This window comes from Heterocephalus glaber, unplaced genomic scaffold (assembly GCF_053883595.1).
Source record: "Heterocephalus glaber isolate CG9 unplaced genomic scaffold, H.glaber_assembly_v1.0 deba00001553, whole genome shotgun sequence".
Lineage (NCBI taxonomy): Eukaryota > Metazoa > Chordata > Mammalia > Rodentia > Bathyergidae > Heterocephalus > Heterocephalus glaber.
In genome coordinates, this window is record NW_028258344.1 from 28,532,085 (window position 1) to 28,547,636 (window position 15,552).

At 31.3% G+C, this 15,552-nt stretch overlaps 1 protein-coding gene across 18 annotated transcripts in view; it reads left to right on the forward strand.

Moving 5' to 3' along the window:
• The window catches only part of Ralyl (RALY RNA binding protein like), a 733,271-nt gene extending 729,696 nt beyond the window's left edge, over positions 1 to 3,575 (forward strand). For all 18 annotated transcript variants that reach the window (XM_013071205.3, XM_087190540.1, XM_087190535.1 and 15 more), the window contains one exon: positions 2,590 to 3,575. In XM_013071205.3, the coding sequence (XP_012926659.1) occupies positions 2,590 to 2,607 (18 nt within the window). In that variant the 3' untranslated portion in view covers positions 2,608 to 3,575. The remainder of the gene's footprint in view (positions 1 to 2,589) is intronic.
• The last annotated feature ends 11,977 nt before the right edge of the window (positions 3,576 to 15,552 follow it).

Consider the following 15,552-nt stretch of genomic DNA (forward strand, 5'->3'; position numbering starts at 1 on the left):
TTATTTTTCAGAAATGAGAGACACTGAGAGTTGAAAAAGCATTCATCATCAAGAGAATTTGTTTTAAGAGTATCCAAGCTCCCAAACAGCCAGCACATAAATTATCCACTATTCAAGAGAGCACAATTAGTTTTACATTATATTCTACTAAACAAACCAGTTCCTGAAGTGCCCATCTTTCTTAAAAAAAGGCAGCAAGAATGTCATTTATCCTCTTTGTCCCAGGCGTTTGGTAGCCTTTTCTCAGATGACAAGTCCTAGGAAAGCTTTGTGGATGTATCTTGTCATTGTCTCTGGACAAAGAAAATTATATTCATTGGTGTCCATATGGTTAGTAACACCTACTTAAAATGCAACATTAATGAAGCTTTTGTTTTATGCCAGTGACAGGCAAAAGCTTTGTAGCTCTATGGCAGGAAATATGATTTCAATAAATTTTGTTCAAACCTAACTTTTGTCTTCCCACAATAATTATTTTTATGTTGTCACTTATAATTAAAAAGCAAAGAAAAGAATATGAAAAATCATACTAAGGGTGATAGAAATTGTACAAAAAGTCTTCAGGTTGATTTTTTTTCCGTAATAAAATAGTCACTAAATAGTCAACATTAGCTCCTTTAAGATGTACAGAATAGTATAAGAATATAATAAATTAATGTCATCTGCCAAGAGTTACCCTGGAGAAACACAATGATTAGTAAACTTTACAAACACAGTAGCTGCAACACTTTTAGCATTTTCTGTTTGTAATAAGAAAGTGATCGATGGAGTCTTTGGAGAAAGAATGCGATTGTAATCACATAAATAGCCTTAGTTCCTACATAGAAATATTGTCAATCAACACAGAAATTGTCATGCCTTATTTTCACGTATCCTCATGAGTCTTCAGGTTAATTTAATTTCTTGAGTTATTTTTTAAAGGATTTTATATTTTTAATTATTATGTATATTTTAAAGAAATATTTTGTACACATATTTTTAGAAAGAGTTTAACTGCTTTCAAACAACTTGTTGATTAACAAATGTTATTTCTTTTTTATAATAAATTAAGTTTATTGTTACAGTTTAGGTATACATAAAGATTACACTCATCATAGGGAATTTGTGCCTGTACATGACATACCTTGATTCTTATTTCATTCCATCCCCTTACCCTTCCTTCAATCTCTCCTCCCTTTCTTATTTACTCATTTTTACATAGATAACTGAGATTTTATACGTGCATATGGTTATATACAAAACTTCCTTTATGCCATACAAAAAAATAGCATCCCATTGTGTTCCATAAATTCAAAACTTTGAGCTTTAAAGACTAATTGACTCTTCCTGTGCATATAAACACAGTCTAGAATTACATGAACAATACATTTGAATGTTTTTATTTCACAAATGCACATATGTGTAATTAATATGTAGTTAAGGAGGAGAAAGTGAAAAGGAGTGAAAAGAGACACAGAGTATCAAAATATCAAAAAATATTTTTGCCTTACTCCTGGAAGTTTCTTTCTTAGGGATATTTTCTTAAATATTTTTAACTGTAAAAAAAAAAAAAAAGGGCTGGTGATTTAGCCCAGTGGCACTGTGCCTGCCTCACAAGCACAAGGTCCTAAGTTTGATTCCTGGTACTGGAAAAAATAAATAAATAAAAAACTATTAAGGTAGTATGTCTTATTACTTTTTAGGTGTGATGTATTAAAGTTTTAAAATTAAAGTTGCTAGACATTTATTAGAGTTATATTTACAAGTATAGTAAGTTATACAAATATTTCTAAGAGTCCTTTGAAAAGTGATTAGCCCAGATTAATTAAATGCATTCAAATGCAAATGATATTTGAAAATGTGATGTATTCGATATCCTGTCATAAGTAACTTGTCTGGTTTAACAATAGTCTTTTCTGAGAATGAAAAATTTCTTAAAATATAATAAATTAAATGTAACAATGTGATAACCTGATGTTTTCTTACTTTCTATTGTCATGCAGAAACATATTAAGATTTTAAATCTTAAAACTGAAACCCTATACTATATATAATACATATTTATTATATTTTAAGAAATTTTTCATTCTCAGAAAAGACTAAAAGAAACCAGACAAGTTACTTAAGACAGGATATCGAATACATTACATTTTTAAATGTCATTTATATTTGACTGTAACCTTGTTTCTATGTCTTCAATTCTTAAAACAGATACATATATTTCAGAGTCTTAGAGGGGGAAAAATATTTTATAGTCAGTCACTTTTGTTAAGGGCAGGAAAGATTCATGAGCAAATAAAATTTTTTTCCCTAGCCTGGAACTTCTTGACCTTCTGACTTAGATAAGATCACTGACTTGGACAATTGCTAATCTTGGGCAACAAATTAGCTGGATTTAAAAATCCATACTCTGCTATAAAAGTAAATGATTTTAGGATTGCCTAGAACAATGAATCTAAGCATTTATCATTAAAAATTTGTCCCGAAGATCTAATTATTTCTTTATCCTTCTCTTGATTTAACCTTAAAATCCAATTCACATACTTACATGCTAACAATAATGATGAAACACAAATCTCTGTATTTTAAAATAACTTTCTCTTTTTTCAGTTTCTACAGATAAAGTGATCTGAAGCAATGTATGATACCGCAAAAGCAGAAAAGAGAAACTGTGACAACCCCCAGAAATGTGAAAGGAGGTTTCTTACTGGATAGCAGCATCTTTGCTTCGATTTATATAAAAATCCCAAATAAATAAATGGACAGTATCATCCAATTTCAGAAATTCCATTTCTTCTATGTTCTAAGCTGTACAATTGTCAGGATTTTATGGTTTAAATTGTAAATGTGTTTTCCTTCTTGCTGATTACTTTTTTTTAAGTCTTAAAATGTGAAGGACATTTATGAATGGTAGGAGAGACTCTGTATACAAATGTATATTTGTAAAAGCTATTTTTATGATTAGCATGTTTCATTGTCGATCGTATATAGTCAGGTGATATTGCAATTCTATGTTTAAAGCTTATTCCCAATAACAACATGCAATGTCATGTAAGAAAAGATACATTGTATGCTACTTTTATAATTTATTTTTAATTTATAGTTTAAAGTACTTCAGATCATAAGGATAAAACACTTGAAAAAGTTATATTTCTTCCCTCAATAAGCACCATTTTTATTAATAAAGAATGCAACTATGTATTTCAAATGTGATGCAACAGTTAAAGGACTATTGTTTTGACTTGTGACTACTAAATTGAGCATGCTCTGCTCTACTGAACTGGAATGATCCAATTATTACCTAATTATTTCAGTATGGATGTGAGAGTCCATGGACAGGTTTCCATGCTCATGCAGGTGAAAACTAGATGGACAAGAAAAAAGATTGTCTTGTCTTTGGATCCAAAGGTTTTAATCAATGCATATGTCACTTCATTTCACCTCCTGTTTCCAAGGATTCTCCATTCCCAAGCATTGCAAGTGTTTTTCAGATGCTCCTAGCTGTCTTGTGCTGTGGAAATGGAAAGAACCATCTTCACAGTCTGTAGGAAAATTCAGCATATAATTTCTAAATAAATACTTTCTTTTAAAACAAAGTTGGTGTGTGCCTTTTCTTTGGGGTACACTTAGTTTTAATATTCTGTGTGAACTTGTTTAGTCATTGTAATCACACAAAAACTAGGACAATCATGAAAGTAGCATAGCTTTACTGAAGGATGTATTGTATCCTTTATATGCTCACACAATTCATGGAGTGACCTGTATTCTGGAACACATACTTTGCCATGTAAAAGAAAGCCAGATTTTCCTTAATCCTTGATAGAAGTCATACTCCAATTCATATTTCAAAATGGTATATTTTTTTCTCCAAAATAGAATGTTAAGAAACTATTTCAGGATTGAAAACAAATCCACCTCATCAGGAGATATTGGTCTGTACCAGACTGTAAATCTGTAGCTAAATGACCAAAAAGCACTAGCTAAAAGCAGAGAGACATCATACAATGCCATCAAAAAACTTATAGTATTTTTCAAAGAAACTGAGAGCCTAAAATCACACTAGTATGTTTTCCCTTAATTTTCCATTTAATTTTTAGTATAATCTATCCTCTTTATCTCACAAATATGTTAATGAAAATTGGTACAATTTCACCCCCAAAATAGCAAAAGCTAAAATGTTGAAAAAAATGATTACAGGTCTATCAGTAGGGAAAATAAATATACTACTTTTTTATTTAAAGTCCTCTAGAAATTTGTTCAATGGAACCTAATGTTCAGATCCAAAATGAACTTCATTTTTAAGGAGACATGAAAACCTTAAAGTGATAACACTGTTAACTACTTTTGGTGGCCATAATGGATAGGGGAGGATTTCTGATTTCCCTTGATTAGATTCTAAAACTGTATGTAGTTCCACATGGGAATAAAATCAGCACAGTAATTAGTAGATTTACTACCAAATAGATAAATTTGCTGAGAATAATGCTCCAGAAAAAAAAAATATTGTAAGCTCTGTTTTTCAGGAAATTACATATGTGAATATTTTCCCCATTTTGCTATTTGTCTATCCTTGTAGTATTAAATAGTACCATACTTATAACTTACAATTACCACAAATTATTAATATCATAATTTCCTTGATGATCATTAACTATTGTCAAAATAAGATGAGTAATTAAAATATACAAAAAGAAAATGTATTGTAATTGTTTCTGTCTTTTCTATTCTATTTCATTGGTCTACATGTATATTTTTGTGTTGATACCATACAGTTTTTACTGCTGTGGATTGCAGTATAATTTTAAATATGGGATTGTGATGCTTCCCACTTTACTGTCTGCTCAGGATTGCTTTGGCTGTCCTGAGCCTCTTCTGGTTCCATAGAAATTTTAAGATTGTTTTTTCTAGTTCTGTGAAGAATTTTGTTGGCATTTGGATTGGAACAGCATTAAGCTCTTTCACTGCAGATCCAAAAAATGTTCACCACATAGGAATATTAATTTAAAAGAAAATCCAGTTTTATTTACAGAAAAATGAAATTGTAACATAATCAGATAATACATCTCAGGACGTTTCAAATAGGTACTCCAAAATAGCTAAAGCTAAAGTTCTGATAGAAAATGTTATGTTTGAAACATGTTACACCCAACATATTTTAGTTAATGTGTGAGGGCATGAGGGAAACATCTTAGCTGTCTAGACTCAGAACATATGCTGTTGTGTTGAATTCCTGAAAACATTCCAGAATAATTCGCTTGAAGATATATACTGTATAATTTCAAAATATCAAAGTTTAAGAGACAATTTTAGAATGCCTAATGATGATTTCCAAATTCAATAAATCATATTTGTATATGCAATCTTTGAAAATACATTTATAAAGTGGAATAAAAAATTTGCACACAAAAATATGATAATCTATGATGTATGTGTAAATATAATCATAGCTAAAGTACTACCTGCTTTTTAAATTCCAGATTGAGTTAATAACTTGATTAGGAGAGAACATGAAAAGAAAATATATGTTAATGACTGATCACACACAGGTCCCTTCATTTACTAAATATTCATTAAGAATCTATTATTTGTATTTACCAGGCACTCTTCTAGATTCTTAAGATACATCAATCGATGAACAAAAGAAATGACATCCTTCACCTTTGTGACAGTACAGTATGTCGAGATTATGTTTATATAAAAATAATTATGATAGAATTAAAAACAGACTGTATACCTTACAAATATACCTAATGATGACAAAATCAAGATATTATTTATACCCTAAAGGAGAAAGGGAGGATGGAAGTCAAATAGAAGCAAAGTTCTTTTTTTAAATGTCTACAAGCAGAAATGAGAAAATGCCATTTAAAACATTAAGTAAAAATAGGTTAAATCAACCTCTTGACAGGAAAAAAATGTAGGTTATCAAAATCAGTGATGTGCTACATAGAAAAGTCACAAGAAAAATATTACAAAAGTTAATAATAAACAAATGACCCCATACCCCATTTCCATATCCCAAAAGCCTTAACACTCAGAAGTTTTTCACATGATTCAAATTACATACTCAAGAATGGCTTGTTTCCTGCCATATAATTCATTACAGAATGCATAAAAAAGTGCGAGTCTCAAAATAATTCAATTTATGAGGCCACCATGATTCTCACATAAAACTTTTACATAAAAGTAGAATGCAAAAGCTAAACACAAATAACTTATTCATATAGATGTAAAAATCTGAGGTCAAAATACTTGCTGACATGGAGCTTTATGAGAAAAGTTCCCCCCCACACACACACACCTTTATACATATTAAAACAATATTTCACTCCATGTTGAAGAAGGTATTACAATTGAAGTTGCATGTAAAGCAAGAATATCCTCTATTTAAATTAATATTTTATTTTATTTTATTCTCAAAGAGGAAGTTAGTTCGGTAAACCAAGAAGCAGAAATGAGTACAATGACTACTAGAAAAAATAATAACACTATTTCTTTGTTTAAATATGATGTGGACTATCAACCTCCAAAGCCAAAAAAGGCACAAAGAAATACTATTATAATAAACACTATACCTTAGATATGAGGTTTTTAAAAAAAGAATTATCCAAAGTAAAATCTTATAGCTTTGTAATATACAAATAATTACTGAAAATATAATGAAAAATTACTTGTTACAATGATATTCAATTAAAATACTCAAAATGATAAACTCAAAATATAAGCTTGTATTTTTTTGCTGTCACCTCCATATATACCTTGAATCCATCTACTCTTCATAATCCCATCTCCAGTATGCTTTTAATTTATCTCGTGTTCCCACTTTATTCATGGTTCCAATCTAAGAGCCATTCTTTAAATTGCCAATATAAAATATGAATTGATAACTTCATTTAAAAGTTAAAAATCATACTGAGCCCTTGTCATTGCTTAGGAGGCTCTGCATGTCTAGCCCCTGCTGACTTCTGTCTGCTCTTGGGATATAGTTTTCTGCACTTTAAATCTTTACCTCTGATAGTTCCGGAACTAGAATGCTCTCCCTCCATCTCCTCATGAAAACAGTATACACTCATTCACCAGTGCCCAAATTAAGACAATACCATTCTGACATAGGTCTCTTCCACCCTCTGCTCTGAACCCATTATTATTTGTTGAAACACCTTGACTTTATTTTATAGTGTTCCTTGATTCATAACTTACATACTTGCCTATAGTCGTACTGCTTTGTTTTTCACTAACTTAGAGGTCTTTAGAAAACTGAGGATATAGTTCATGTCCTTTATCACAGCATCCAGTTCAGTGACTTGTACATAAAAGGAAAGATATAATAATATCAATGAAATTTGTATTTTAATGATCTCTCATTTATTCTGAATCCTATGTAGAATGATAAGCAAAATAAATAGCAAATAAAACTAAAAGTAAGTAAAAGAATTGGTAAGCAAATGGGAGACATGCTATTCCATTGGAATAATAGTTAAAGTTTTAGAAAGTTTAAAACTCAAAGGAAAAAATGAAGGAAATGAAGAAACATAGACATCATTGAATAAAATAAAACATTCTGGAAAGACTACCTAATATAAAAGAACTTACTATTTAATAAAAGTGTTTATTAACTATATCAATGAAAATAATATAATCATAAATAAACCTGTGGCAATTATTTAGGCACCTTTTGAAATATATAAACTATGATACTATACTCATTACAATAAATGACTTAGTGGTATTTTTAAATCAAAACTTCAAAATATCTTGTATAAGACCTTCACTTCCCCCTCTCTGGATAGAGTAATGTTCTCTGTGCATAAAAGCAAGAAGAACTCACAAGGGAAAACATTTTATTACAAAATAATTAACAACTGCTAGTCAATAATTCAAATAAACTACAAGTTTTGAATATTTAAGATTAATTAATTTAATTTATAGAATGATCAAAATGATAAGAAAATTTAAGTACATCTGGGAAAATGGCAGGAAGAGCCAATTTGCTAAAGTTTACCACCTGTCTTTGTTAAACACATGCTAGCTGGAGGCAGGGATATTGTGTAAGATCACCTGATGCCTTTCTGAAGAGGATGTGGCTTTGTTAATGATGTTTACCTCAAGAGCCAAGAAAGATGTATCTTTGTCTACCCAGCCTTCTAGAAAAATTTTTAGTATAAACTCTTGAGGAGCAGTGATGAAACACGGAGTATAAGTGACACTGGTATAGTGATCATTTTGCTTGTTTTTGCTTCTCACGTCTGAAAACCCTACAACCATCAGTGATCCCCGAAGAAACAAGGATTAACGAGAAAGCTGCATGGAGATAACTAGAATCCTGCTAACTCAAATCTGTACTTTCCGAGTCCGAGGTTAATAATTATACAAGGGTTCAACCTGTAGATTTCTTTCTCCACTTTTATTCACTTTCACATTAACGCACACACAATTGTATCAAACAAATATTTTATTTTCATCTATTTGAAAATGTCCCAAATTATTAGCCTGCCCAGCACACAATCCTATACCTCCTGGGAAATCTAGTTTACAGGTAAAACTGATGGCATGAAACATATACCTTCATATCCATTTTGGTCATTAATGAAATGCTATCGAATCTGAAGTTTGATCAAAATATGTCTCTATAATATGCTCATGCTCACAGTTGTGTTTCCTGCCTCAATATCTAACACATTCTCTTTCTCATATTGAAGATGAAAACATTTTGAGGAAAATCATTCGTGGATTTCAGTCTCCTAGTTCCTTGTGGTATAGCGTTGCTACTGTTTGAGCCAGATTAATTTTAACAGTTTAGAAAAGGGCAGTCCTTTCAGAGTGTCATTCCTCTCAACTTTGCTTCTCTCTGGTTGACTCCAAATAAACAAAAAGAGCATCTCTCTAAAATTAGCTGTGCCTCCAATTTTCTGTTCCAGTGAAAGAAACTTTGATGAAAAAATCCTATCCGGAGTGTTAATTTTCCTCTATGAATGTATTCTATTTAACTTATTTCTAGACTTTAAAAATTGTAATTTTGGTTTTATGCTTGGAAGAGTGTTTTATTAACTTTTTAGTAATTTTTATTTATTATTTTTATTTATTTTTTTTAATTTATTTTTTTATTTTTTTTAGCTTCTATTCTTTATAAACAAATAGGAAAAAATAAGTGCCTATTGTCATTGTCTTTTGACAATTTATCCCAAGACTGTGTAGAAAATTGGCTTTTTCCTCGATTATTTTTGCTAATGCATTAAATTCCTTCTTGACAACTGTAAGATTCAAAGCAATTCAAATGAGATAAGTTCATGCGGTTAACACAAAAAGCTTTATCTCCTAAAGCATGTCAAATCCATTATCAAAAACTTTATTCCTTTTGATACTTTAGTTTTACCCTGCTCTACTCACTAGCAAGGCAACACAAGTTCCTCAGCCTGGCATTTATAAAGGCCTCTTACAAATTTAGTACATCATCTTCAATTTATCTGTAAACTCCTCCATTAAATAAATACAGATTCTTGCTATGTAAATCTCACTAATGCACAGATAAGATATACTCACATCACTTTCTTTGCTTTAAAAAAAATCATTTTATTCAAAAATCTGGATGGCTTGTCATTACCTAAGTGCCCAGTCCAGCATTTAAGGTCTAGAATAATCTGAAATCAACATACACATCTAGACTTCTATTTTTTTACTTTTCTCCATGTATATAAAATGTTAGCAAAATAAGCACACTTACTCTGCCCTTCAGTGCAATTAAGAAAATAATTAAAATATTAATAGGATGTTCACTATAACACTCATTATTCTTATTTTTTGGTACCAGGGATCGAACTCAGAACCTTGCGCTTTCAAGGCAAGTGCTGGACCCACTGAGCTAAATCCCCGGCCCAACACGCATTATTCTAGCTACAAACTTTTCCTTGCTGTGGAACTCCCAATGCTCTTATTTCCACTCTTTCATTTGTATTTAATAACATTATATGAGTACATGAATTTGCCTGCGAGCATTTCTTTTGGATTTAAACTGGATACTTTATAATTGTTTGCTCACTCACTGAATCAATATGTGCCTATCACACCCTGTGAAGAGAAAAGCAAAGTAAAAATATAAATTTTTAAAAGTTCACAATCTGAGATTAATAAAATATATATTGCTGAGTAAATTATTGCAGGCTCTTTTGCATTCATCCCAGATGGTTATACCAATAAGAACTGCCTCATCCTGATGAAGAGTGACAAGAATCATCAAGGGAAAAACTACACATACTCCAGGATCAGTAAACATCCCTGGTCGGGCTTTTGTTTGTGGTCACTGACCTGCCACAAGCACAGAGATACTGTTTTCATGCTCCTCTTAGGACTCCATTCTCATTCTTTCCCTTTATATCTACTTTAAGCACAACTTATATATGTTACTTCATGTTTCATGCTGATAGAGGTTAGCTTTTATTCCTGATGCAAATCGTTCAAAGAGATACAGACCCAATGAATAAACAGAATTTATCAAAATCTATCATAATGTTAAAATATAACTAGGTGAATTATTTCTAATATCACATTGTATTAAGCTATAGCTTTTGTCAAGTTATTACCATTGGTAAAGCTCATTGACCATATGCAATGAACTAGAATATTCATTTCATTACAAAACCAGCAGAAGTTGACTTCTTAGAAATGCTTGGATAATTTTGAAAAACTAAATTTCTTCTTTCAAATATGCCAATTGAATTGTCATTTTCATGTGTAATTTAAATAAAGCAAGTAGGCTTGGGTCCGTGAGCATTTATTAAACACCTGTTACATGTAGCTCTCTATCTAATGGCAAAAATACTGGAAAACAATTTATAGCAAAATTCAAGCTAGAGCCTCAAGCAAAAATAAAATAAATAAGAACTTTTTCTTACTTTCTTTTAGAAAAAAGGCTCCTCCCTTTCAATGCCTGGCCACTAAAGGAGCCAAAGGTATAAATTTTTGATAACTTGAAATAAATCTGTCAGGAAAGAAATCCAACTGCTACTGTACAGTAAAAGAGGGGATAAAAAGGATATAAACTAATCCAAATCCTCACTCTGGAAAAGTCTCAAAATTTGGAAGGACTCAGATGGCTCCATTAAATCATTTTGCTTACCTACCAGAATTCTTGAATAACATTGTTGTATCAAATGTTAGAGAAAATTGGAACAAAATATCTTATAACTTCTTGGAAGCTTCCACATTGACTCATGATTCAAATGCAGGTGGGTCTGCGAGGCCTTAACTGAAGAATGTGGTTACCTGTGGAGCAAAATGATACGTGAGGTACTTTTTTTTGGCAGATTTGTCACACACAAAACATTTTTTCTTGTTTCTTTCCAACAACCTCAGTACAAGCCCCAACCCTTGCATCACCATATGCTTGAGAGTAATGACTTCAGCTCCAATTACTTTGTTTTGGTTATTAGTTTGAAGAAGCAACTTCTCTAGTCCAATACAAGTTTAGGTAGTGAGAAAAAAAACTAAAAACTAAAAGATCTGAAAAGGTGAGTGTGCAAGGCTATCTCTATTCTGCCTGACTTGTAAGCAACTTAGAGAGACAATAGAAGAGAAATCCTACCTGAAATTTGTAAAATCAACTAACAGACAATAATATGAGAGAAAAACCTTGGATTAGACGAGGTACCTGAAAGTTGAAAATTAATTTTTCTGCATCTGAGAAGTAGGAACACACTGACAACAAAAAACTGTTCATTTGTAAAATTCTACTTTTTACTTCCCATATTTATTATCATAAACCACTGTGATTATAATATTGAATTTCTCCATCTTGTATACAAGAATGTTAAATGAAATAATCAAGCAAGATTTAACCAACTTACTTTCTGAAATACAATGCTTGGAAGGGTTATTTTAGGCTAGATTTTATGAAAGTAAAAAATGATTGATGGAGAAAGTAAAAAATTAAATGGAGTAAAAATGATATATATGTATATATGCACACACATATTCTTTAACAGTTAATTTAATCATATGCAATAAAGTAAAATACTGTATAACAGTTCCACTATTAAATTTCATGTTCCTCTATGCTAAATTATTGGTGGAAATAATTTATATTCAAATACTTATTTTACTCAATTCATTCAATGTATTATTATGAAGTATAAGAATGGCAAGCACTGAGGCTCTTAGCAGGGAGACTTTGTAGACATAGTCTTTAGTGCAAGGTCTGATAGGGAGATAGACATGCACCCACAGAATGATAATAGTGTGATAAATGTAGGGGTGCAGCAATAAACTAGGTCTGCTGATAGCACAAACTCAGTTTGGCTTGGTGTAGAGAATAGCCAAGCAGAAAAAAGACACAATGGGAAGTAACAAAAGGGGTGGGGGAGCTGCAGCAGTGGTACTTCCAGGGAATCGTTAAAAAACAAAGGAAACATGTCCTTAGTCTTTGTGCTACCTCTGTGTTTGTCTCCAAGGAATTCTGGAGCCAGGTACTTAGCTTTGACCAAGAAAAGAATCAATTGTACTACCTAGTAATTAAAATGTGCTGTTTAAAACCTGAAACTCCTTAAGAGACTTTATATGATCCTGTCTCTGTTTTTTTTAAAAAAATTTATAAATGAACTGTTTCCAGGCAAAAGAGAATAACAGAGACTAGAATTAAAACTCTGATAAAATATGTGAAACTATAGATTTCAAGACATTGGCCATAAAAAAATGAAAGATGGAGTTATGGAGATATAGAAGACAAAGGAAGAGACCTTGTCATCATCCCAGCTTACCATCTGGAAAATAGTTTCAGAGTCATATTGAGGTAGAAACCAGACAAACTCTGAAGTTCCCTACCTGAGTTGCAGAGATGGACTGTGGGTTCTGGGAAGCCCAGAAGTGTAGTGTTTGGCACAGGCAAGAGCTGCAACACAGAGCAAACTACAGAGGTACACAAAACTCAGAGGGCCATCCTGGAGTGCTGAGCTGAGAGCTGATGACCACTTCAACTAGGAAACTACCAGAGTTTGAGGAAGAATCACCTAAAAGAAGGAAAAATTACCTGAAAATCTCATAGTTCTAGGAATGATGCCAGTTCCCAATAGCCACAGTGGGAAAGCTCAAAATTTAGTGAAAAATGGCTATAGTATTAAGGATCTTACCTCAGTGGACTAAAGCAACGACTCAGAAGTTTAAACTGTTGTCTGGCATTACATAAAAAAATCCTCTATCAAGTAAAATATGGGGAATAGGATCCTTACTAAGAAGAAAAAGTAATTCAGTTGCAACTAATAAATAAGGATATTAAATAGTTACTATAACTGGATTTCTTATGTTCAAGGGTGAAAAAATTCAAATGCAGACAGAGACATGGAAAATACTTTTGTAAAAAATGTAGTTGAAAAAATGCAATGTCTGTATTTTGATGAAAACCATGATGTACAATTGAAAGTAGATAAGGCAAGTCAGGAGAAAAGACTAGCAAATTTAAAAAGGTATCAGTAAAAATTATTGAACTTTTTCATATATTACAAAAAGTATAGCTCAATAGTTTATACCTAATTTGACTAGTTAGGCAGTCTGGTTGTAGCTACTTGACAGTGGTGTATAAAGGACCACTTGGTTAAGTTTGGCTGAGACTATCTTTGTGGTTCACCATCTGAAGATGAAACATACCTGATGAAAAAAGAGCTTTTCTATCGTTCCTGAAAAACTTTAAAATAGAATTACCACATGATGCAAAAATTCAGCTTCTAGATATATACCCAAAAGAATCAAAACAGGATTTCAAAGAGATCTATATGCCCTTATTTATAGTAGTACCATTCACTGGCCACAATATAGAAGCAATTCAGGTGTCTATTGACAGATGAATGAATAAGCAAATGAGATATAGACATCTGATAGAATATTATCTAGACTTAAAAGTAAAATAACTTAGACCCATGCTATGACATAGATGAACTTGGAAGAGATCATACTAAATTAACTATGCCAGTCAGTTGCAAAAAGATAAATATAATGTTTTCACTTACATGAGATATTGAGACTAGTTAAACTCATAGAGACAGAATGCTGATTGTGAAAGGCTAGAGAGAGTAAGGAATGGAAGTTATTATTTAATGGATAAAAATTTCAGTTTTCCAAGATGAAAAGAGTTATAGAGATGGGTGGCTATGATGTTTGTACAGAATTATAAATGTATTTAATATTACCAACATATATACTTAAAATGCTTACAATGGTAAATTGTTACATGTGTTTTCCACAAAAAAATTGGAAAAATAAAAACAACATAGTCACTACCTCTTGTGCATTTCATAGATTAATGGAGACACAAAAGAAGTAATAAGAAAATTGTAAAACAGGCTGGGGATTTAGCTCAGTGGTTTCACTGCCTGCTGCACAAGCACAAGGATCTGAGTTCGATCCCTGGTACCAAAAAAAAAAAAAAAGAAAGAAAATTGTAAGACAAATGCTAATTGCCTTTGAAAATATTTTTAAATAAAAAATTTTAAAAGAGTCCTTTAAGCTAGTCTGGAAGTTTTGGGCCTGTCAAACATTTATCTGCACTATCTTTCTCCTGTTGTACCATGTTCTTCTTCTGGCATGATTAATATCTGACATGATTATACAGTATATATATTTATGTTCAATTATATGACATTGTGTAACTACAGGAAAATGCTCAGGTTTTTGAAGAAATAAGCTATAATCAGTCTACAAAGACAATTTAAAGTGAGGTAAAGAAATGATAAAAAGGGTTTACATTTATCAGTTTATTGTGGGGGAATAAAATGAAATATAAAAGAAAGAGAATAAACTGGATAAGGATAGGAACTCTTGCATCAGAATTCTTCTATCCATTTCCTAGCTGTGTGACCTTAAATAAATTTCTTGATTTTTCTGTATCTTAATTTTCTCATCAGTGTCTGGCAAATCTGACAAAGATCAAACACCATGTGAATGTGTGGTATTAATTTTATTTCATTTCTATTCATTTGAATTCATTGTTTTGAGAAAGTATCTCTATTTTATTAATTTTGTTAGTTAATATTACCCTTAAGATTTGGATAAAATGTTTACAGCAGAAAAAAAGAAAACAATAACAATGAAACTATATACCACAGTGAATAAAGCATTCTTTATCTCAAAACTTTGACTTTCCTATATTCTCTTGTGAATAAACAGTAAATTTTAGAAACAATTTTTGTCAACAGACCTACATAGAATTGATAGATGCTTCAATAAATTGAATACTTATTTTTATCTTAAATATAAAAACAAATGTATTTAATAGAATTGTGGAAGAGATTATGGAACAAACAAAGAAAGAAAATTGAACAATTCACTGGGGAGAACAATCCCATACAGGATGAAATAAATCTCTCCTTTTAAATCACAAAATAGACTTGGAATCATCTACTATATCCTGGATGACTACAGAAGGAGAAAGAAGAGATAAATTAATATATAACATTATATTACCCCAGAGTTTTTGAATACTAATAAGTCATTACCACCTGATTCACTAGCTCAAGCGCTTATCTATGCACACCAAGTTTTTAATAAACTCACAGTAAATTTAATATTCTTTTAATTTCAACTGTAAAGAGG